The 24,076-nt window shown below is 39.7% G+C and overlaps 2 protein-coding genes across 12 annotated transcripts in view; one reads left to right on the top strand and one right to left on the bottom strand.

Moving 5' to 3' along the window:
- Positions 1 to 179: 179 nt before the first annotated feature.
- pcbp2 (poly(rC) binding protein 2) lies at positions 180 to 7,336 on the bottom strand. Of its 2 annotated transcripts, none has more exons than XM_032520030.1 (13): positions 7,153 to 7,336; positions 6,221 to 6,353; positions 6,021 to 6,044; positions 5,898 to 5,930; positions 5,642 to 5,758; positions 5,390 to 5,521; positions 5,170 to 5,298; positions 4,960 to 5,034; positions 4,627 to 4,686; positions 4,214 to 4,286; positions 4,063 to 4,118; positions 3,730 to 3,899; positions 180 to 1,413 (listed from the first exon to the last, which is right to left on the bottom strand). In XM_032520030.1, the coding sequence occupies exons 2-13, from the start codon at positions 6,287 to 6,289 to the stop codon at positions 1,377 to 1,379; spliced, it is 975 nt and encodes a 324-aa protein (XP_032375921.1). In that variant the 5' UTR covers positions 6,290 to 6,353; positions 7,153 to 7,336; the 3' UTR covers positions 180 to 1,376. The 2 variants fall into 2 exon arrangements, with proteins under 2 accessions (XP_032375921.1, XP_032375922.1); XM_032520031.1 differs by having other exon boundaries at positions 4,645 to 4,686.
- A 9,619-nt stretch (positions 7,337 to 16,955) lies between these two features.
- Positions 16,956 to 24,076, top strand: part of dlgap4a (discs, large (Drosophila) homolog-associated protein 4a) — a 77,054-nt gene continuing 69,933 nt past the window's right edge. For 4 of the 10 annotated variants that reach the window (XM_032521854.1, XM_032521859.1, XM_032521855.1 and 1 more), the window contains exon 1: positions 16,956 to 17,461. The gene's annotated coding sequence lies outside the window, so the exon portion shown is untranslated. Of the gene's footprint in view, positions 17,465 to 24,076 lie in introns of all 10 variants that reach the window. The other 6 variants (XM_032521858.1, XM_032521856.1, XM_032521853.1 and 3 more) reach the window with 3 other exon arrangements.

Raw genomic sequence — 24,076 nt, 5'->3', positions numbered from 1 at the left:
AACCCTAGACCTCTGCACCTACGTATATGTGCGCCTGCTCTACCAACTGAGCCAACCCGGCCACTCAAGTGTCATTTCTTTAACTTACATCTTTCACACCAGTAGGTTTTCAAAAAATAAATCCATTTGTCTTGTCAGCTGCCTTTATGAATACATAAACACTACAACAAACAAAGGGATTGTTTAAGCATTTCACATCTTTTTTTATTTCTGCATTTCTTCAACAATTCAATTGCACCCAGATCTACAATACTTTGAAAACGTGCACAAAAAACGTGAGTTTCTTCATCCTGCAAAGAATAATAAAAAATAAAATCTGATCCAGGCAAAAAAAAAAAAAAAAAAAGGATAGCAGGAAACTAGTGTTAATTCTATAATTCTCCTTCTAGTTAATCATAATTTAATACCTCAGCATAATATACTTATAAAGACCAATGTGTCTTGTAGTTTTACCCCTTGCAGCATTCCCCAGCCCTGCAGTTAAAAAAAATATTTTCTCTATTTAAAACAAACATTTCAATGTTATTATTAATCGTCATCATCGTCGTCATTACTACGGTCATAGTAATTTCAGAGAAAAGAAAATATTTTCCTCTCATTCAGGCCCACACCTGGTGCCCAAGGCCCACCCACCCTTATCAGAATCCAATACACAACAATGCTCAAAAGTCCTGATCGAGAAATAAAACGGATGGAAACAGGAATGACACAAAACAATTACTCAGCAAATTAGAGGTGAGACAAAAACGTAGCTTAAAATTCTCCGTTGAACATTCAACAAGGGATAAATTACCTTCTGACTAAAAAAAAAGGTTTTTCCTGCATTCACCTGGAGATCATTTACACCCACCAAAACCCGTTAAACCCACAATGCCTCGTTCAGGAAGTACAGCTTCAAATAGAAGATGGCAAATATCAATGAATTCTACTCTTACACATTGCTGTGTATTAAATAAAAATAAATAGATATTTAAAAAAAGGGAAAGAACAGTCCATCTATGGTCTTTTTTTCTTACGTTTTTACATTTTTCTAAGAAAAATCTGACATAATAAAAACATTATTTATGCCTTTTCAGATTTTTCTAAAACTTTTTACCTATATCAAGAAGATCATACAGATATACAGTAAAATAAAATAAAAAAAAAATACAACAGAAGGGAGTCTTCGAAAACTATATGCAAAGGGAATTTAAAAACATAAATAAATAAAAATACCAATATCATGATGATGGTGTAGTTACAACTGAGTAGGCGTCTAACCAAAGCAGAGGAGAAAACAGTGAGTATATAGTACTTGGTTTTTGCATTAAGTTCAATAAGGGACCTCTTGGTAAAAAGTAGGGGGAGGGGTTAGGTGCTGATGATGATCCTCCATGTCAGTTGGCTGCGAGTCCAGTAGCTTCAGAAGAGAGCCTGAGAAGCACAACAACAAATGTAGTTATTAAAATGCCTTAATATTTAATTCAAAATACTTGAGCTCATAAAGCAAACTTAAATGTACTGACTGTGACACATTGCTTGTTGGGTTTTATTAGCTCAGCAGGCAGTTTAGGTTCTGTGGTACATGATTTTCCCACAGAATGTCCACCCACTATATGACTATGCCGCCCAAAATGATGAAAACAAATTTATTATCCACTTCCTCCTGACATTTTTATCCTGTCTGAATGGAACTTCCCCTCTGTAACTGACCAATGCTCTAGTAATAATAAAGACTTTACTCTTCTTCCCGCTCTAATCCCAATAAAATCACTTTATTTGTAAAGCACCTTTCATACACGTTAGTGTCCTTCAGAGTGCTTTACACGCACATAAGACAGCAAGGCACTAATGCACACAAGAAATTTAAAAGTTCAAATGAACGAATTGGATTTCAAAATAAAGAAAATAAAACGGATAACAAATAAGAGGGAATACTAACATTTTAAAAACATGAGTAAAGCAAATGTATTAATAAAATAAATTTATTAATAAAAGAAATGGCCATAAAACTCGTACTAAAAGGCCAGACTTAACAAGAAGGTTTACTTAAAACCTTCATACTTATTTTTCTTTTTCCCCCCCAGTTGTTTTCCTCATCATTTTGTCTTCAAATTAAACATACGAGACAAAAACTCCAGGACATCGATTAAAAAAAGTTGCAAGTCTGTAATTCTGGACAAAGACTGTTGATATTTCAACTCAACACCCAAATAACGACACCCCCCCCCCCCCCCCCCCCATCAGTGCTGCGTCAGAGTGCTGTGAATGTATCGTCCCTCTCGCGCCCACTGCTTCTCTCTTCATACACCCATGGCGTTTTCCCTGTCCTGTGCACCAACAGATTAATGGTGTGTGACACTTTATATTTACAGAGGCAGGGCGGTGTATGAACACCTGATTTCCTTTTAGTACACACAGATATTCCCTGGATATGGCAAGCAAAAAAATAAAAATGTATTGGACTATAATTACAGACATCACCTGTAAAAGAAGCGTATTATCATCGAGTTATTGTCCTGTAAATATGGAACTCCTGTAAACTGCACTGTAGAGTAGGGCTGGGCGGTATAGACGCTTTAAAGGTGTATTGACATATTTTTCAGAGCGTTGTATTTGTACCAGTGTTACCGCCGGTAACGCCCCGTTGTGGCAGCCGCCACGGCGAAAAACACATAACAGTAGTTACTGGACGCAAAGTTTACCTTCAGTTCTAGGAGTGAGAGCGAGTGGGACTGCGCCTGGACGCAGGCGAGACACGTGACCCTTGGCCAGTTAATGTAGTTCATAAAAAACAAATGAATAAAAAAATTAAAAAATTGCAGTACCGTGACGATACAGACATTTTATAGTTGAGACGTATGGGACGCGATGGAGCTCGTAATGAATCAGCCGTCATTCTGAGTGGAGAATGAATTGTACAGTAACAATCTTCATGATCAAAGAAAGTTTCTAACACCACTGCACACTCTCTCCCTCTCTGTTGTTGAAAACAGCTGACGGAGCCTTCTCAGAGATAGGCCCGTTCTTATTAAATATAGGCCATTTATTTTAGATATATTTTCATTTGCGTGTGTTGCAGCTGTATATTTTCAAACATCGAAAGAAACCAAGTCTTTGAATTAGGGCTGCATGATATGAGGAAAAGATGCAATAAGGTTGTTGAACATCGCGATAACGATATTACTTGCAATAAACAGATATTAAAGTGTACTCAGTTCTGCTGCTTTCAGTAACAATTGCTTGTTGAATTTAAACCAAATGAAAGAAAATCATTTCCAACACTCTTTTATATAACATTGAATTGAATGTAAATGGCACCACTAAAATATGAACGACAGTTACATTTTCCAATGATAAAAAATCTTGAGTCTTTTTCGCGATATGCCACAACCTATCGCAATGGGTATTGTGCTAGTTAATATTGCGATGACGTTAAAGAAATAAATTAAAAAACGGTATATTGTGCAGCCCACTTTGCATTTAATTAAGGGTGCTTGTGACCTCTCACATGTGGCTTTGCCTTACAACTGAACATTTAACCCACTTTGTAGTAAATACAGATATACTGTATATATTGTGTATTGCCATTCAGACAAAAAAATACATAGACATGGCTTATGGTCTATATTGCCCAGCCCTACTCTAGTGAGTTTACATTTTTTTTAGATACAAAGTTAAAACACTACTGTGTTTCTGTAAACTTGCTCGTCTGTGGTGGATGTGTTGCAGTGGCATAAAGCCTCTTACCGAGCATTGATCAGGTACTCGGCCAGGCTGATACTGGCATGGGAGCCCGTGATGGTGACCTGCCTGTCAGTGGAGCCTTCCACGGGGTTGGCAATCTTGATCTGAGCCCCTGACATCTGACGGATCTCATTGATCTTTGCGCCCTGACGGCCAATGATGCAGCCAATGAGCTGAGGGAGAGGAAGAAAAACGTGTGAACACATCAGCATCTTCAATACTACACGAAGAACGATACAAACAGCAAGAAGATAAGCTACAGAAAAATAGTGTCATACTTTTCTGTAAAGGACACACACAGAGAAAATAAGAAAAAAGGAGATACATGCAACTTACATCGTTTGGAATGGTTAGCTCATGAGAGCCAGTTTGTGCAGAGGCGTCCATCCCAGCTAAAGAAATGCAAAGAAAGCCAATGAGAGTGTTGACTAGGTGGATTTTTACAAATCTAGAGTAATCACATTCCCCTCTCAGTCTGTCCACCTACCCTGGAAGCCCTGGTTGCTATGTGCAATGGGGAAGGGGCTCTGCTGCATGGCCAGCTGGTGAAGTTTGGTGAGCTGTTGAAACAGTGGAGAAAAGGATGCAGAGCGCAAACAAACAGAAAGCACGAGTGAGGAAAATCTCAAAAGACATTTATAAGCTGAAATTTTTGAAATGATTTCCTTTGTGTTAGTGGTTATAGTGATGTGAGGAAAATATGAAATGGAACATGGAAGTCATGATTTAGCTTAAAAGGGTAGAAAAAAAATACCATTGTTAAACTGTTAAATGAGTATGTTTGAAATTGTTAAATGGGTATCAGGCAGTGGGGGTTGGAAAAACAAGAGTCAGTGGGATGAAACAAGAAGGTGGCATGGCTTCCGAGGACCGAAGTTGCAAATATATTGGATCACTTACAGAGGGCCCTTCACTTACATCAGGCTGTGGAATGGCGTGCTGCCCTTGGACAGCGTAGGCCTGCAAGGAGAGGAGAGCACTTAGGAGGGTGTGGCAGTGTCACACACAGTGTACTCAAATATCCATCAGTGCTCTGTCCTTGGTGTGCTACAAGAACAAAAGGCAGGCATGCCACAGACAGCACACTCGCCACTAGAGTGATAGCTCGAGTATGATTAAATTAATTGGACCAGAAGTGCTTCAGTAATGATTGGGACCCTTTACCCTCAAAACAGTGGACACTGCTGGGGAAAAAAATAGTACAAGCAACAGATCTAGAGAGCAAGCATTTACCTGACCACCTGCAAAAATGACAGGAGAGCCTGAGGGTTTGGGTCTGTACGGGATGGTCACTCCCTTTGGTGGAGACTAAGAACACAGAAATATACACCATTGATATTCAATACATCAACACAGAAACTAATAAACCATCAGGAGTATTAACAACAGACATCGTACATTTCCAAAAGAGTAAATGCGGCATTACGGTAAACAGTGTCATACCTCAAGCATGACGACGCAGATTTGCTTGACACACTCGATAATGGACTGTGGGGTCCCTGCAACGGTGATGGCACGCTCTGTTGAGTTGGGCAACATGTCCCCTGCTACTTGTACCTGAGCTCCTGCTGACTGTGAAGACACATCCGCGAGCAAACAACAAGAGTTATGACAAATCAGAGATAAGACACAAACTTTACTACAACAAAAAAGGGTGACAAACCTCTCTGATTTCCTTGATCTTGCAGCCACCCTTACCAATGAGTGAGCCACACTGGCTGGCAGGCACAACGAGACGCATGGTGACCGGTGGTTTGCTGGTGGCTGTACTGTTAGTCATTGAGGTGCTAATGTCCTGGTGGGAAGGTGACACGACAAGAATAGTCAGAATTGACTAGAAAATAGACTTGATTGTGTCAATTCTGTTGCTATATAGTGTACATGTCTGAATCAAGACACAGCAAACACATCTAACCTCCTCCAGTTTCTCAATGATCATAGAGAAGGCTTTAAAAATGGAGGTTGTGGGTCCCGCGAGGGTTATGATCCTCTCCGGACAGTTCCCCTCTGAGATGTTGATGCGAGCCCCACTCTGCAAAGACAAGGGAATAAAAGAGGAAATATCTTCAGTGGCAGTGTCATATGATGCACGAGTCAATGTCACTCAATGTATGTATGGACATGTTTTGTCCCTTTTGCCGACATTATTTTTTTATTTTGAAACATCTTACCTCCTCTCTCATCTTCTTAACGGATTCTCCCTTCTGTAAGCAAAGCACAAATACACAATATTTACAAAACATACTGAAGGGCAAGATGACGATAGCAATCATCGGGCAATAAAACTGGCTTACCTTGCCAATGATGCTGCCAACCTCCTACGGAAGAGAACGAAAATGCATATTAAAGAAATAAATTCAGTCTTTGTGGTCACCTGGCAGATGAAAAACTGATGTTTGTTTTCATTGCGATTCCCCTAATTAAACGCAGGCGTGAATGCAGACTTCAGATTGGGTCTTAGATTAGAAACATTTTACCAGACATTCAGCCTCACCTTGCCATGCATGAGTAGCCTGATGGTTAAGGTGACATTAAGTCCTCCTTCAACCATACTTGAGTCCATTTCTGCAGGTGAATCCACAGTTAAACTGGCCAACAAAGTGGGTCTTTGGTCACTGGTTGAATGTCTGCAATAGAGCGGAAAATGTGACCATCAGGGACAATTATAGATACTGGAAAGTATGAGGACATATTAGCGGAAAGCCCGCTGTCAGTGCACAACAATTAAGCGATGTACGAAGTTAACATTGTGTGGACTTGAGCTTGTGCTGTATTTTAACAACGTTAGCTAGACATGTTTAAAGAATGTGGCGTTTCAGTCAAGCAATTCATGTTAGACTGGCCCGGGTCCACTTATTCACGTTTGCACAATGACCCACTGTCTCCCAGGGGCAATGACTATTACCCGGCATTAAATAGTTGTTGCGACATAGCTAGCTAGATGGCTGATATATTAACGTATTAACGTTAAAAGGCAAGCCACCAACTAGTCCATTTTATGTCATAGTTATAGCGTGCATTGACTGTAACAAGAACCCCTCGTGAATAACGTTAACATCACAGATCCGAGTTTAAAAGAGCATCACAGCTAGTCACGCAAGCAGCATTTAAAAGCTAGCCATTAAGTTAGCATCGTAACATTGCTACCGTAACTTTATAAATTCCTACCAAGCTAGACAGCTGGATTATTTCTGTAAAATACACTTTAAATACATCGGCTAGCAACTAAATCCTGATATCCCATAAAGTTAAATGCAGTTCTGTCATTTTAGAGCCAGGTCGCTAGCGTTAGCATTGCCTGATCCAGGGAATAGTCTGATCCCGCGGCCTGCGGAGCGCACTGAGGCACGCCGAGGTATCCCTTCAGTCCTTGACTCTGAACGGGGAAAGCAAACACAAACAAAGCCATATTTCTGGAGCTCTTACCCGAATCGTCCCTTAAAGTGTGTTCAGGGGGTGGGTAGGGTGACAAGGGTAGAAGGGGAGAGGTTCGGGAGGGAGTTTTAAAAGGATCCGGGGAAGAGGGAAGAGACGCCGCTATTCGATCGGACTCCACTCTTCTGCTTGGCACAAAAGACAAAATGCATTCAACTTTGACCTCTCAACAGCCCCGCCCCTCCACTCGGGTCAACCCCGCCCACCCCGGAGCGCTGCCCCCACTGCCCCTCCACCACTGCTCCGCTGATGTTTAATGTTTGTAATACATACATTAGCTTGTATAAGTTTACACACCCAGGCTAAAGTTGATTAAAAAGAGGAACAAAAAAAACATCTTTTGGAAATGGATCTTATTGCTTTAATTTATTTATTTTTAGGAAAACCCAACCTTTTAAGGACACCAATTTTCTTTGTGAATGAACAATGTTTTGCAAAAAAATAAATGTTCTTCCCTAAAATACAGAGGGCACGAGTCTACTCCCCCCTATGTTAAATTACCATAGAGGCAGGCACATTTTAATTTCTAAAAGCCAGTTATTTCATAGATCAGGATATATGCATCTTGATAAAGTTCCTTTGGACTTTGGAATTTAAATAACCCCACATTATCACAAAGCTACCCTTCACCATACCAAGAGATTGGCATGGGGTACTTTCCATAAGATCATCTCTTAATGCAAATCAAACCAGCCATAAACTAACTGAAATAAAACCATCATAGTTCTGCTGTAGTTTCTATAACTCAGTTGCCAGTTACAGTTTCCAAAAACGATGTTTTGGTTTGGCCTATGAAAACGGTTATCTGAAACATGACATTCTGAATACTGTGCAGCATGGTTTGATTATCAGATGAACTGTAGAAGCAACACATCTAAAGAAACATAGTTATAATTTAATATTTAACTATGGAGAATCTCAGAAAGCAGTGTTAGCTAAGTTAATTAAAATCAATTACATTTTGGTACTAAAACACAGCAGTAGTCATCTTTTCAATTATTGTGTAGGCCTCGCAATCAAAAATAGTGCAATGAATACAAAACAGTATTTCCAGAGCCACATCAACCAGCTGTGACTGGGGGATCCCGAGGCGATCCCAGGCCAGTCTGGAGAAGATAATCGCTCCACCTAGTCCTGGGTCTCCCCAGAGGCCTCCTCCCAGCTGGACGTTCCTGGAACACCTCCCTGGGGAGGGTTCTCTACTGGAGCCGCTGCCCCTGCGACCCGATCCTGGATACGCATTCTATATTCGTTATATAACAACTTTAAAAATACTAGCACTCACTGCCTCACACGTTTCTTTTATCAAGAAATCATTTCACTTTTTAAGATTTTAAAAGATAATTTTGTTGGATGTGTCCTATGAAGCCCTGCACCCTCTAATAGCAACACACTGCTGCAATTGTCTGTAAATCCAACAGATGGCACAATAACTGTGAGAGTCAGGAATTGAGCTGGTTGCAGTCCTCTGGTAAATATTACATCTCTCCTGCCAATTACTGAACAAGTACCACCTTATATTTTTTAAAAGGCATTTGACCCAGTTATAGATATGAAACTAAATGTAATACCAATGGTGAAAAGTCCTCGCTCCAAGGAATATTTGGTTGAATGCGTCAGCACTAACTTATAAATATGCATTTTACAGACCAGAACAGCACTAATAATTCTATTAATCATCTTATTGTGGTTAATCTCTCAGTAGCTATAGCCATAGAGGCTTCAGTAGGCTACAGTGTTTTTGTAAGTGTCTGATGATGAAGAGTGTATATTTATATTATACATATTATACAGTTGCTCAGTGATTGGATCATATGGTAAAGCAAGAGCAGAGCTGATCAACATGGCGTTTGCCGTAAGTTGATTTTACCAAAATCTGGGGACATGTCCACTGGAATATTTTAAATATAAACTAAATATTGCTCTGATGTTTATACCTCCAGGATGATATTTGAAAACTCCTGATACAGTATCAACATGGCCAAAAGGAAGACTCCAAGAATTCACCTAATGACTAAAACTGGTGCTGGAATTTTCAATTTCCTTGCGGGAGTCATCCCAAAAGGATCAATAAAGAGAAGTCTAAGTCTAAGTCTAAGTCTAAAAATGATGAGCTACCGCTTTATTATTAGGGTTTGTTTATTTTAAATGAGTATGATTGATGACTTTCCGCCTTGTGATGGATTGCCTTGTTTTCTGCGATGGTTGTTGTTTTGTTGTTTTGTGAAAGGATTGATGGGGAAAATGAGGATATTAATTGTCGGCCAGTGTTTATTTTGAATTAGAAGCTGAATCAAATTGTACAGTTAAAGCCTCTGAATCATGCTGTCATCATGTTAGAGTATTATCTAAGCCAGGAAAGCAGAAGAGCTAGATAAAATGGAACAGTGTAGCCCTATAACCATGTGTTCATGCTCTGGTTGACAGCATATTCTGCCTGAACACACTTAGCACATTTCATTAAGCTGGTGCACATCAGAGCACCCACAATGCAATTAGTCAATGGTCAGAATGGCTCGCTATTGTCTGTAACTAATCTTCTATTCCCCTGAATCGCTAATCTTCCATAAATCCAATTCTCTATAATTACTGATGTCCTGCGTGGGTTACACAATGTTGTTTACCTGCATGACTCATGAATCATGTCTGGTTCTGTTTGATGGGTTCAAAATCACTCTGTGTTCGATAGATTGCCTCCACGCTGGAAGAAATTGAGCCCAGCTATTCTGAAAGCAGTTGGTCTTTTTTAAATCTCAAACATGGCAACCAGGCAGTAAATGTTGGAGCTTGTTTTACAAAGCCATCTGCAGTGTTGCCTGAATGGTGCCAGGCTTACAAGGCTGGCGGTATTTAAAAAAAAAAAAAAAAAATAGAAGCATGGATGACCAGATTTGCCCCAATAAGAGACCGTCACGCTCTAGTTACAGGTAAAGCATTTACTGTAAGTACATCTTCTGCATTCAAAAGGAACAGGGTTGTTTTTTAGCTTTTCCCGAAAGAAAACAGGCGGGCAAATAAATGAAAAACACGTGATGTGAAAGACAAAGAACAAATGGTTGTCATAACAAAAGATGTTTAATTAGGATTTTAAAAAAAAGGCTGTTTCTTTGATGTGAAGAGCGGCCACTGAGAGATGGGTTATTCAGAGAAGAGGTTCAAGCTCTTCAGCTTTTTCAAGCAGCACATTTCCCTGGCCTTTTATGTGTGTCTTCCCCCTGTCAAATAATTGCTTACATAATCATCTGCTTACTTTTACACAACCCCACTTTTGTCTGCCGCACCCCTACCAAATTCAATGCAACCTCCTCCTGTTCCCTGTTTTTCTCCTTCAGCGCTTTTATCTGACATGCCCATTGGCACTCTCACTCTCTCCCCTGTCCCTCTTCCCTCCACCGGTGAGTGGTCATTGATTACTGTACATGAATTGTATGACGAAATGCCACTCGCCCACCCAACATCCTCTTGGCAGCAGCCCCTGACATCCCATTGCCTCTTTACATTGTAGACTCCATTTGCCTGCCTGTTTAATGCTCACTATATGTACATTAAACCTTTCTGTGATGTGGATTCACATCTGGAATCCCTTTTCTGTTTCGGAAGTACAGGGTGCACAAAGGCGAACTTTTACTGTAATTACAGTAATAGCACATATTTGCTGCTAACATGTGCTATTTTTATTATTTATTTTACATGGTGGGAAACCCTATTGTTCACAATGATGACAAAAGGGAGACTAAATCCAATTCATTCTCTTCAGTCTGCAAATATTAAAGGAAATGATCTGGATTAGAGTGTGAAACCTGACGACTCACTCAAAGCCAGAGAGAGGGGTGTCCAATTAGTCACCTAATTAACAAGTGAATGTTGTTTTAAAAATTAAAGGCCTTAAAATGAGATGGAAAACAAAAGCACTGTGTGTGTTTGGGTGTCTTTCTGCGTGTGGTGAAAAAAAGGTTAGGATTCATGTTTGACAGAGCTGTGGTCAAGTACAGATCTGTTAACTCCCTAAAATGGAGACGCAGAGCTGCACAGTGGGACTGAGTTCTCTCTGCAGGGGTGTGAACAGAACCAAAAGCCTGCGCTTGTATGGTGACTGCAACGTCACCACCTTTCCACAGCCGTGGTTAGATGTGCCTGCAGGGTCACAGCGAGAGGTGACACGTGCCAGCGTATTCTGTCCAGTCAGGAACCAGAAAGGATGTAGAGCAGCTGTGACTCCCTACTCTTGTTTTAAGAAGATCTTACACAAATAGGTTGCTCCCACAGAGACACATAATTGGCGTGATGTCTTGGGGGCACGAGCATGATGAGCAGTCTGCATTTTAATGCCAATCCTCCACAGGAAGAACCCAGTTTTGAATGCCAGTGGGCACACTCTCTGGACTCTGTGTGTTTAGGGAAAACACATGCTATTTGATCAGAGCTTAAGACAGGGTACGGAGTTTAACAACACATCACCTTTATTGTTATCATCTTCTTTGTGCCCAGAAGATGAAGCCCACTGACTTTGGTGATCCCCTGATTTTTCAACTCCATCATTAGGTTGACATTTTTGTTATTTAATGAAATCTCTAGACAACTATTGGGTGGATCGCCCTGAAATTTGGTGCGGACATTCATGTTCCCCTGAGGCTGAATTGTAACAAATCTGAATTGTAATAACTTTGATGATCCTTTCGCTTTTTATCACCAGATCAAAATTTTAAGTGGATTCATACCTGCAAAAGTGACATTAGTGACATTCCTGTCGGCCTTAGCTGTACTCTGTGTGTACTACTAATTGGCAAATGACACACAACTGACATGGTGAACATGGTAAACCTTACACTGCTAAACATCATTTAGCTCAAAGCGCACAGATCTAAAATGGCTACACACACACACACACACACACACACACACACACAACACACACACACACACACACACACACACACACACACACACACACAAACACCTGGCAGTAATGCTTTCTGAATAATGTCAGAACGGATTGTGAGTCCTGGAAGGAGGACTGGATATGGGAATTGTTACATGCAACAGATTGTCAATGACGGAATGGACTGATCTGATCAAGCTCACAACAGAGCTTGGCAGTTGATAGTGGAACAGCTTTCTCCCTCCTCCAAAACACTCACTATACATCATACACTACTCAAAGGGAGGCCAGAGACAAAGGAAGATCTAGCCCACTATTTTCACTTTCTCTGCCAACAATGTGTCATCATTTAGAATGGGTTACACCACTGAACAGAACCAGTTACAAACATCATTTTGCTACATATTTGATTTCGAAGAAGAATGGAACTGCACGCTTTAGTTTCATTTGAAACGCCTGCCTGTGGGACTAAATGAACTACACAAAGTAGACTACACACTGTAACAGTGATTTATTGGATTATGAAAGAAATTCCTATTTTCTGGAACATGAAAGAAAGAAGAGGAAAAAGACATTTAATGGAAATAGTTGCCCAGACAGATTTTAAACATCAAAACAAACAAAAAATTGTACTGAGATGGCAAAAATTGGTCTGTTTTACATCTTCCTGACTAGATCAATTCAATTCAAAAATATATTTTGCCTGTATAAAATACATTGGAAAGGGACAGACCATGACCAGATTGTTCAAGGCTTTGTTTGTTTTCCCATTGAGTCATTTTTTTGCAGTCTATAAAGAAAACCAAACACATTTGAGCTCTTACATCTTTTTATACAACACCTGTTACTTAATTATTCACCTTTAGAGTAAGACAAGATAAGATAACAGATTTTATTGATCCCCATGGAGAAATTCACATGTTACAGCAGCTCAGAAACAAACTAAGAGGTGAAAAAACAGATACATAAAATATTTTATCAAATCAAATAAAACAAGATATTTGTTTTATTCAAACGATAGCATTAAACATGCCATACAGAATATGTGTGCAGTAAACGTTATGGTGTATAACAGAAGAATTGAAGAGAATACTATGATGAGTATGTATAATGATATAAAAGCACAATAATAACAATATAGTAGTTATAAAATAGTAGCAAAATAACGCAGTATATTGTTAGACTCTACTTCTTATACTAATAATCTCATAGGGATAATAATATTGCCAATGATTGATCAAATTATGGACAAGGTGCAGGTGTATTACTGTAAAGTGCTATGTGCATCATTAAGCCAAATACTGGTCTACAGGTGATTGGTTGTCCATATACAAAGCTATAATTTACATGTAGAGTCCAGAGCTGTGGAGGATGGAGTGGTTTAAGAGCGGTGTTCAGTTTGACACTCCTGGGTGAAGGAGATGGGGTGTTGGTGTGTCACATGCTGTACGTCCTTAATTTAATTAAGTCATTGATTGTTTGGCATACAGTCACAGACATGTAGCCAACTGATTTACTGGCTGCTTGAATGGGCTTGAGCCTAAAGCCTAGTGATGCACATTTCTCATGACCCACATCCAGTCAGGGTTTGCAGGGTGTTAGATGTCTTTTATTAACAACTCAATCATCTGGATCAAACAGCTGCTATATGCAACGGCCACCCCAATGAAGACAAGTGGAATATCCCCATGCACGTATAGTTACAGTCCACTATTGCTGCATTGTGTGTCTTGTTGGGCTACAACATGTGAGGAGGTTACTGTCAAAGGACAAGTTGAGCAAACAAAAGTATTCACAACCTCATTGCCCCTTTGGATATCCACCCTTGGATCAGATGCAGAGTTATTAGTCATAGTCTTATCCAATCAGCCATCCTTAATGCTTGTGCCACTGGGCATTACTCTGGAGAACACAGATTGTCTTTTATTGTCAGTTTGATTTCAAACTGGACATTAGTCATGCTCATGCAGTAGCTGGTGGCACAGACCTCTGTGTGTGCGTGTCTTTGTGGCTATAATGTTTGCATTTGTGCCTCCAAACATCTGATTGGCCATTATTCACCAAGACCAATGTTGTTGGCCACAGATTCATAGATTAAAGGGAAAATACACCTAAACATATCCATTCACATATTGTATAACATACATGTATTTATGTTACCTCATTTATGTTATTAGGACAAACAGCACATCACTATAGTCACCATTGACCGTATAAATAAATTATGACAAATAAATCGGAAAAGCAAAATACAAACAATTTAAAAATAAATAATGTAAAAAATACTTTATTTCAACATCTCATGTTATTTATAAGCAGTATATAAACACTGAGTTTATTAGCTGTACCTAACTAAAACTAATACAGTCTCATAATCGTGCAATAAATCCTAACTTCATCAATGTTATTATAGACCTATATCATTTTAATATATAATGGTTTTGCATGAGATGCTGATTCAATGTTTTATTAATTTTGGAGGCTATGGGTCATTTTTTGTTTAATACACTATAATGTAGCTTTGAGCTGACAAAAGGACTTTTTAAAAGTGAACCTGCAACTGTTTTTCTGACCACAGGGGGGCAGTGTAAACATGCAGGGAATCTAAAGTGTACATTCATATCACTTATACTATTGTATCAAGTAGCTATATTGTTAGCAAACACTTGCTTGTTTATACATCCAACCAACATAAAGCAACATTAGCATTCATTTGGAGTCGTGTTTCTGGCCACCTGATGAATGTCAGCCCAATATTTCTCTTTCTATTTATCTCCTTTATGTCTGTTTTTCTCTACCAACTCCTGAGGCAAATGTGTCTCTTTAGCTGCTAGCTTAAATGCTCCACTAGCCACAGGTACTTTCCCGTTGTTTGGCGGTTAGCATGTTGTATACACTCATTTAAAAAAAAAAAGCTTATTTACTGAAAACAGCTGCATGCGGCATCTGGAAACATTATGAGAGCAGTGAGAGTGAACCAAAACAGTAAAGCAATGAGCTAACAGATGCTAAAACAGGCAAAGTGGAAGGAAACATCACGGCCAGATGATAACGATCTAAATAGGTGTTCCCTCAGCAAACTATTTCCACTTTTGGAAAGTAACTAAGTACATTTAGCCTACTCAAGTAGGGCCTACTGATTACAAATTTGACTGAAGTATTCCCATTTACTGCTACTTTTTTATACACTTAATAGGCTACATATATATAAACTATTGCTGTAGATAGGCTATATTTTGCCTAAAGTTACTCCCAACTTCCCATTTCAGAAGAAAATATTGTACTTTACTTTTACTCCTCTAACTGTTACATTTATTTGTTACTATTAAATAATACAACATATAATAAATTATGTTGTAATATTATAGTGGTAGTAGCTCAGTCCACAGGGAGTTGGGTTGGGAACCGGAGGGTTACTGGTTCAAGTCTCTGTACGGACCAAAGTATGGTGGTGGACTGGTAGCTGGAGAGGTGCCAGTTCACCTCCTGGGCACTGCCAAGGTGCTCTTGAGCAAGGCACCGAACCCCCAACTGCTCGGGACAGTTGGGGGTTTGGCAGCCCCCTCACTCTGACATCTCTCCATTAGTGCACTGAGCATGTGTGTGTAATTCCGGCCTGTGTGTAATAACAACAGAGTGAAAAGTGTAGTTTCCCCTTGTGGGATTAATAAAGTATAAAAAATATATATATATGTATATAGATTATGATCAAACTTTGTTGATGCGCGTAGGGATATTCACAAGATACTCAGCAAACCAGTTACAGTAAAGTGATGTAATTATAATCCAATATATAGTATTCTGAAATGGGCTATTCTGCATATTGAGTATTTCACTTTTGGTACTTTAAGTATAATGTGATGCTAACACATTTATGAATGAAAGACTTTTACTTGTAACACTTCTACACTTTGGTTATACTACTTTCACTTAAGTAGCTACAAGGTCTGAGTACAGTTTCTTCCACTTCTGCCTCTTTCACGTTAGACATTATAGGCATTTGATTCATTGTAATGATAAAAGCTCCAAAACAAATGGTAAGTGCACTTTTTCTGTCTGAGGTCCAGAAGGAAGCTAAACATGTCTCCATGACTTTGGAACACATGTATACAGTTTCAAACCTGCCTCTGAACCTGCCATTTGTGTGTAAACACATCTTTTATACTTTAAGGATTTGTTCAATTTAATCATTTACAGCCTGTTAGGTGTGTTCAAACATCCATTAGCCTAACTGTTCACACCATTTACAGATGCTTCTTAAGAAAATACTTAGGCCTATTTACAGCACATGTTAAAATGTCCTTATATCGGCTTACAAACACATTGTAGTGTGTTGTGAACTATTTATTAAGTGCTTATATAGGCCCAATGCTCATAAATGATCATTTAGGACGATGGGCTACCACTGAAACACAACACAACTAACTTCTCAGAGTGTTGCATTGTTGACGTCTGTAGTCTATTTCTAAAATGCTCTCTCTACCCTGTGGCTACTTTTTCTGACTCACATTCACATACAACTAATTTGAAAGAAACATGTCAAACAAAACTGCTTGAGTGCACAAGTCAGCCACTCATACAGCGTTGATGTGAAACTACTGGGTTAAGTCAGTTGATACAATTGATTTAGATGATCTTTGAGACAAGCAACATTTGAATATGACAATGGGAAGACTATACAATGAATCAAGCAAATAATCAGCAGATAAATCAATGAAGGTTGTCTGATTTCAATCCTAAAACGCTCAGTGGATTTTTGAATTCATTTCCCCTTTAGACGTTGGCAACGTCTTTCAACTCTCTCCTTGAATCTTCAAAGTGCATTCCTCCTCAGCTGAACTCACACACACACACGCACGCGCGCGCACACACGCACACACAACACACACACCACACAGTACAGAATCCAAAAAACGCACGCGCATCCTGCCTCTCTGTGCGCAGAATGATTCATCAACCACCGTTTGCTCACGAGACATTCATTTCGGGTCCGACTAGTTCATTTTCGGAGCCGAGTGTTGTTTGTCGTGGGCCCTCAGATGCCCCCACCCCCACCTGTCTCATCCCGCGTCTCGACGGACCAAACGCTGCTGCTGCTGCAGCATCACCGGCAGCCTCCAAACTGCGTTTTCCCCGCCGTGATGGATCCGTCTGTAAACCGGTGAGCTGCTATCTAAAGACCGGCTGAACTGTGGGGAAGGGCGGACAAGCAGTGACCGCGGCGAAAATGTCTCATACATCTAAGGGATAAAAAAAAAAAAGATAGAAATATTTCTATCAATGTTATAGGACCGTCTTGTTTACCTTCCCGACAGATATAAACTGCCGGATGACAGTGATATTACGGCCGACATGTAAGAGCTGGATAACTATTGCTGTGTGACCGACACCCATCTGCAGCTGATCATAATAAAATGAAAAAAGGTAAGCTGTTTGACACGTTAAGGATTTACATCGGGCGTTGCGGGGTTTCAGTCCAAAGATTGACGGCTCGATCGGAGCTCATCAGGCTGCATTGTTGCATCGTCGATCCCATCTCTTGAGTTGAAATTGACGATTTGCCTGTTTTAAATAGCATAGGTATCGATTCACCTGTCGACTCTTGAGTGGCTCTGAAGCTGAATATGTGACTTGTAAATGTAATGTCAACAGCCTGTTTTTAATTTTACATCATGAATTTGACTCTGGACTTGAGCTGGTTCCAGACTGCCAAAGTCAGTTCATTAAGAAAATGACAAGTAGAATATATTTAAATCTGAAACATTTGGAAGTGAGAATACACTAACTAGTCTATGTGTACCCTATAGCCTACTGTAATCTGTGTTTGACAAAGTTATTAACTCCTTGCTTTCATGATTTCTTTTGGGACAAAAACAGCAAGTAGATTTAGAGTTCTGAAAGGGGAAATCAGTCTCTTCTGAAAACAATTAGGCACGTCTCTGTTAGTTTTTAACTCGGTGCATTTTGAATTAATCAGCATTAAATTACCATTTACTTGTACTTGGTTAGCCCACATTAGTTCTTTTTCCTGGCTTTTGATGAGTATGAAATGAAAACCACAGCAGCATACTCTTCACAGCATATCTCTCCTTTTGAAGTGTCATCCCGCTCACTGCTAGAATAATTAGATAATATGACTGTTTTCTGGGGGCCCATGTCAGCCGGATCCCTGTGTGGACATAAACCAGCACACTTCTCTTCTGATGCTGAGGATGAGGCCGCATTCACGGTGGGGATTGATCCATAGACAGTTTGTATGGAGGCCTGTCTTTCAGTTGTAGTTGTTGAACAGGAGTCCCTACAATTAAAAGCCTATTTTGTTAGTGAAGGAAGGCTGATTAATAATGCATCCGCAGCTCAATGGGACCACAAATGTGTGGATGGCCCACTGAAGGATGTCAGTGGAGCAGTGTACAAGCCTCTGCTGCTGGGTTTACACATCATAATATAGGCTGAATAGTAAATACTCCTTTTTCTTATTTTTGCGGAACCTGTTCAGATTTTTAAACGCATACTGGATTGTTTGGTCTTATGATAAACGGCTAGAGAGTACAAGCCTACAAACTCAGCAGTGAGCAGTACAGAGTGCTGCAAAAGCTCCTGTATTAAACAGCTCTGTTGGTGGTGGACTGTAGGCTCTCACTAAGGTGTCAATGTCATATCTGCTGCCAAGGAGCCAACAGCCATTAGAATAGTGTTCTAGAGAGTTTGAAGAAAACCCAGCTGGCAATGATCCAGGATGGTGGGTGTTGAACAAAAAAAAAAAAACTGGCTTAGTCAGGGCTACTTCAGGGAGTGATTAGACAATGCTGTATCACACACACACCAGTATGACGTCACAGGGTACAGAGCTTTAAAAAGTCTTTTCACACCAAGACCTTGTGGAGTCCTGCACCAACTAAAGCACTAATGCGCCAACTGTGATACTGAATACATTAAGTCGACATTTAGATTACTGTCATGCAAATTGTCTGCATGAATTTTTGAAAAACGTCTGAAAAGGTTGAAGTTGGTGGTTTGTGCCACTACATTTCAAAATGGACATATTGTACTTTTTATCGCCTGTTTTAAGTAAAAGTCATGCATGCAACTTAATTACTTAAGTAAAAGTAGTTAGCACCAAAATATACTGAAAGTAACAAAAGTGAAACTAGAATTATGTAGAATGGCCAATTTCAGAACAATTTGTTTTTGATGCTTTAGTGTGTTTATCATTTTAATGTTGCAGCTGGTAATTGGTGGGGCATATTCTTTTTTTTAATTTTTATTTTTTTAAGATAATTTTTTGTGCTGTTTCCAGGCCTTTATTGACAGGACAGCTGAAGAAATGAAAGGGGACGGGGGGGGGGGGGGGGGGGGGGGATGATATGCAGCAAAGGGCCACAGGTCGGACTCGAACCCTCGCCTGCTGCGTTGAAGACCAAACCCCCACATCTGGGCGCCTGCTCCACCAACCGAGCCATCCTGGCTGCCAGTGGGGCATATTCTAACTACTTTATATGTTTGGTGGCTTAATCTATAATAATATTAGTTGATTATATTCTGTGTTGAAACCTGAGTCTTCAAAGTAACTTGTAACGAAAGCTGCCTAATACATATATTTAAAAAGTGCAATATTTTCCCCTGAAATGTAGTGTAAAATGGATAAAGTAGCATAAAATGGAAATACTAGAGTAAAGTACAAGTACCTTAAAATTGTACCGAAGAACAATATGAGTAAATGTACTTGGTTACTCTCCACCTCTGCATTTATTTGACAGCTGTAGTCCCAAATTACTTTATGATTTTATATGCAACACATATGATCAACTTATAAAACATGACACGTTGTATCCAGTATACAATGTAGTTAGAAGTAGCTCCCGCTCAACCAGCTGCAACAGTAAAATACACTTCCACATTAATGCATCAGTAGCAATTATCCAGTAATATAATGAACAACAATTTATTTAGCATCGAAAGAAAACATTTAAACGCTTAAAAAAAAAGTACATGTTCCCAGTAATAAACATTAGTGACTAAAATGGAAGAAGAAAAAACATGTGTGGGTGCATAAATAAATAAATCAGTGCATACAGAGAGTAAAAGAACTAGTAAACACAGTTACACTATATAATCATTTTGCATTAAAGAAAGAGTGACTGGCACTAGTACAGACATGTGTATTTGCATATGTACAATAATAGGTGTGTTACTTACTATATGTAGCTGTAGACTGTTGAATTTTATTTCAAATACTATTACTTTTGACAGTAAAGGTAGTCACATTTTACTGAGTGCACTTGGTAAGATTTTGAACGCAGGACTTTCACTAAATGGAGTATTTTTCACACGGCTGTATTGCTACTTTCACTTAAGTTAAAGATCTGAATAGTGGCAGCAAAGAGAGCGCGTTGAAATCTTGTGTGTCTGACTTATTGTGTTAGAACTTCTGCGTTGTAAGGCTTCCTGAAGTATGACTGCCCATGCTGGGTCGCATTAGCTGTACCATGAGAAGAGAAAGAGCAGAAATGTCGCAAGGTATTGGCCTAATTGGCATTTCAATGAACATGGACTCTAAAGCCCAGTCTCTTTTCTTTTTCTTCTCTTTTTCTTCTCTTTTCTTTTATTAACTTGCTGGCTTTCCTCTGCCAGTCTCTGGACTATATCAGCCGTACAGTATGTGGTGGGTGTAAGGTCAGTTGACAAACACAACAAGATAATTACAATACAGCAGACTTAACAACCTTCCATGTCACCTGTCCCGCTGTGTTATATTGAATGATGTAGTGCTATAACTGAGTCAGTATGGATTATTTAGTTTGCTATGTTATTATGTCTGCTTAAAACTTATGTTATCACCTGGTGATTTGAAAGGTGAAAAGCCAATACTGATGTGTGTTTACCGCCTGTGTGACTAAATACAGTAGATATATATTTTCAAGCTGTTGTTTCTCTATATTTACCATAGCAACAACAAGCCATCAGTGTCCCTTCAGTTTAGGCAGAAGACTGGCGCTCTGAGCTCAGCCATGTGTACACTTCCTCCTTCCCAGTGCTGAAGTGTCTTAGTGCTCCTAATCTGATCAGCTATTGTCTCATCGCTGCCTTCTCAAATTTGTGGATATTGAAGACTCGAATGGAGAACAAAATGGTGTGATTTCGTCCCTTAGAAGAACGGTTAATCTCGCTCTATATTACTTCTACAGAGCGAGATTTTATGACCTTGGTAATGCAGGTGTCAGTCCATCTCATGCAGGAGCTGATGAACTGTTTGGAGGTGATTAAGGTCGCCCTCCTCTGATGTTGCTCTGGGCTGCTGTGCACAACAATCTGCTCCTCTCCTTTAGTTGTCTCGCCCCTCCTTTTGCCTATTCTTATTTCCGCCTTATTTCTCCTCTCCTCTCCTCTCTCCTCTCCTTGGTTAATGCACAAATACAAGGACAAAGCAAATGATACACCTATAACACTGCCACACATCCAACAACTGTCTTTCCTCTTGACATCGCAGTATTCGTCAAATCCAAGTTGCAACATCTCACATTTTCTCCTTCTTTTATCAGAGCTCAAAAAAGAAACAACTGTTTTACAGTAGGCCCCTGACAAGCGTCTTGTTATCTCCCTCCATGTGTCATTTTACAATAAGTCCCTGACTGGGCTGTGTTCACTGAATAGATCCTGTGACACAAATTTGCATCTTAAGTTGAATGCTTCTCACCAAGGATGATTAATCAGCACACAGCAAATAATGAGTCTGTGTCCCCTGGTGATTAATTATGTCTCATGTGTCCAATTTGGGGGGGAGATCCCAGCAACAGCTGTTTGTACATGTCAGTGTTTTTATGGCAGTCCGTATTTTTCATTCAACGTCGGAAGAATAACAGTTCTCTCGGGATAATAAAACATAAAAATTGGGTTTATTGGAAATTTGATGATGAAGATTTGTTCTGCGGGCAGTGTACAATCAAATGCAACTACAAACTTACTGATACGGACAGGAAATACAACAGCCTTGATGGAGAAGCTGCCTAACATGACCGAGAGAGTCATTTGCTGTGTGAAAGAAGAAGCAACACAGCACAGCATCAAGGATGCTGCGGAAATAATGCAGGGTGATTTTCAAAGCTCAGGGATATTTTGTTTTGTCACTACAAAGAGAATTTCTTTAACCTTTCCTTGAATTTCTGGGGCAGTTCTTGGTGATTGTGTCTGTGGGTGGTTTGCGTGTATAAATATGAAAATACTTTTTGGACAGGGACAGAGCTCACAGGGTTTCATTGTAATATCCTCTACCCTTGAATCACAAGTTGGCTTTAATTACTTCCGTGTAAATATAAGAAAACTGGTGTTCAAAACAGCCTTTTGCCTTTTGGAACCCTGCTTCCCTCTGGCAGATCCAAAACAAATGCATGAATAACTAAATTCACATACATATTCCAGAGAACTGCGGGATGGCAGAAAATGCTTGGCCATCCACACACTGACTTTAATGTGTTGATGGTCAAACATGTGGGGACAAACACAAGTGTGCAGACAAGACGGAAGGAAGACATATCCTTTATTAGGAATTATTATGAAATTCTTGCTGCATTGTGCAGTGAAAAAGATCATTTCCTGCCTCACACTGCCTGCAGCAAGATTCCCTTTAATCAACTCCAGGTTAGATTGATTGTGTCATCATTAATTTCATACATTTTACCCTCTGACTACTGTTTGGTTAGCTAGAAATGTTCAAATGTGGCTTCACTTTAAAGTCGCCTGCGTGCACAGACAGTGGGCTTGATAGGGAGTCAGAGAGCAGATCTGAGCCCTCTGAAGATTAACACCATGGGACGGCTGCCTTCTGGCTTCTGCCTCCCAATACATTCACTCAAACCAAGACCTAACCCCGGATGTGTCACAGCCTCTGCCCCGAGTACCATATGGACACAACAACTTGTGTTATCACGCCTGTTGCCATCACTGCTTCTCACTCACAACACCGGAAGATTGTTTTCATCTTTTGACATGCATGGCTCCCCGTTATATCACAGATACCAGTATAAGGGTCCCGCGTATCAATATAGATAGTTAACAAATCTGACCAAGACCGATGTAGATTTGTAAATGTGCCTGTGTTTGTATTCTTTACGCTATGATTAAGCCTGTTGGCTAAAATACTGGCTTAGATACTTTTTATTCATTCCACAAGATACTTGAACTAACAATGTATAAATCATCAAAGCCAAGCTGCACCAACTCTTTTGTTTGGCAATGTTCAATAAAGATAAAGTTTTTCTTGAAAATGAGAAGTTTAGCTTTAATTTCAACCCTATTGCCAAACAATGTAAACCTAACAAGCAAGTAGTTTTCCACACAACAGCAGGAAAAAGTAAAGCTGGTTACCCAGCCAAGAAGTTGGATGTCTGCAGCCTGTTGCAGACACATTTTTGATCGCCATCAAACACATTGCATTTTCCTTATGTGTACTTTACAATAAGTGCCAGCCTGTGTTTTGCCAGTTGAATGCTTATAATTGTGCTGGATTACATGCATGCGTTGTTTTCCTGTGAATCCACCAGGCTTTGGTAGGCGGTCTCATTCCAGCGCAGGACTGGCAAACTCCCCCAGTACCAATAACAATGCTATATAAAGAGATATTTTGCCTACTTCATGTAAACACATTTAATGTATAGTGCAGAAATAGGGTTTTTGTCACTCAAATCTTAAGAGTAATAATTTGCTAATCCTTGTTTGTAATGTCTGCGCACTGCAATTACGATATGGTTAACGAAAAGACAGGTATAACATTAATACTAAGTTTAGTTAGTTATAGTTAGTTAGTTAGTTAGTAAGGTTAGTAAAAGATCATGGTTATGTCTAATGAAAACATTAATTGCAAGTATGTGATAAGACACAAACTTTGGTCTCCTGCACAACAGTTAGACGTGCTACACACCCACCCCCCACCCCATCCTTCACACCTTCACTTTCTGCCTGCCTACGTAAAAAAACAGACTACTTCCTGCATTGGTACTGAACATAGTCACTGGATGTAAGTTGTGAGTTGTAGAATCA

Source organism: Etheostoma spectabile, chromosome 7, assembly GCF_008692095.1.
Source record: "Etheostoma spectabile isolate EspeVRDwgs_2016 chromosome 7, UIUC_Espe_1.0, whole genome shotgun sequence".
NCBI lineage: Eukaryota > Metazoa > Chordata > Actinopteri > Perciformes > Percidae > Etheostoma > Etheostoma spectabile.
Note: the sequence above shows the minus strand (reverse complement) of the source record. Positions and strands in the feature narration are given on the sequence as shown.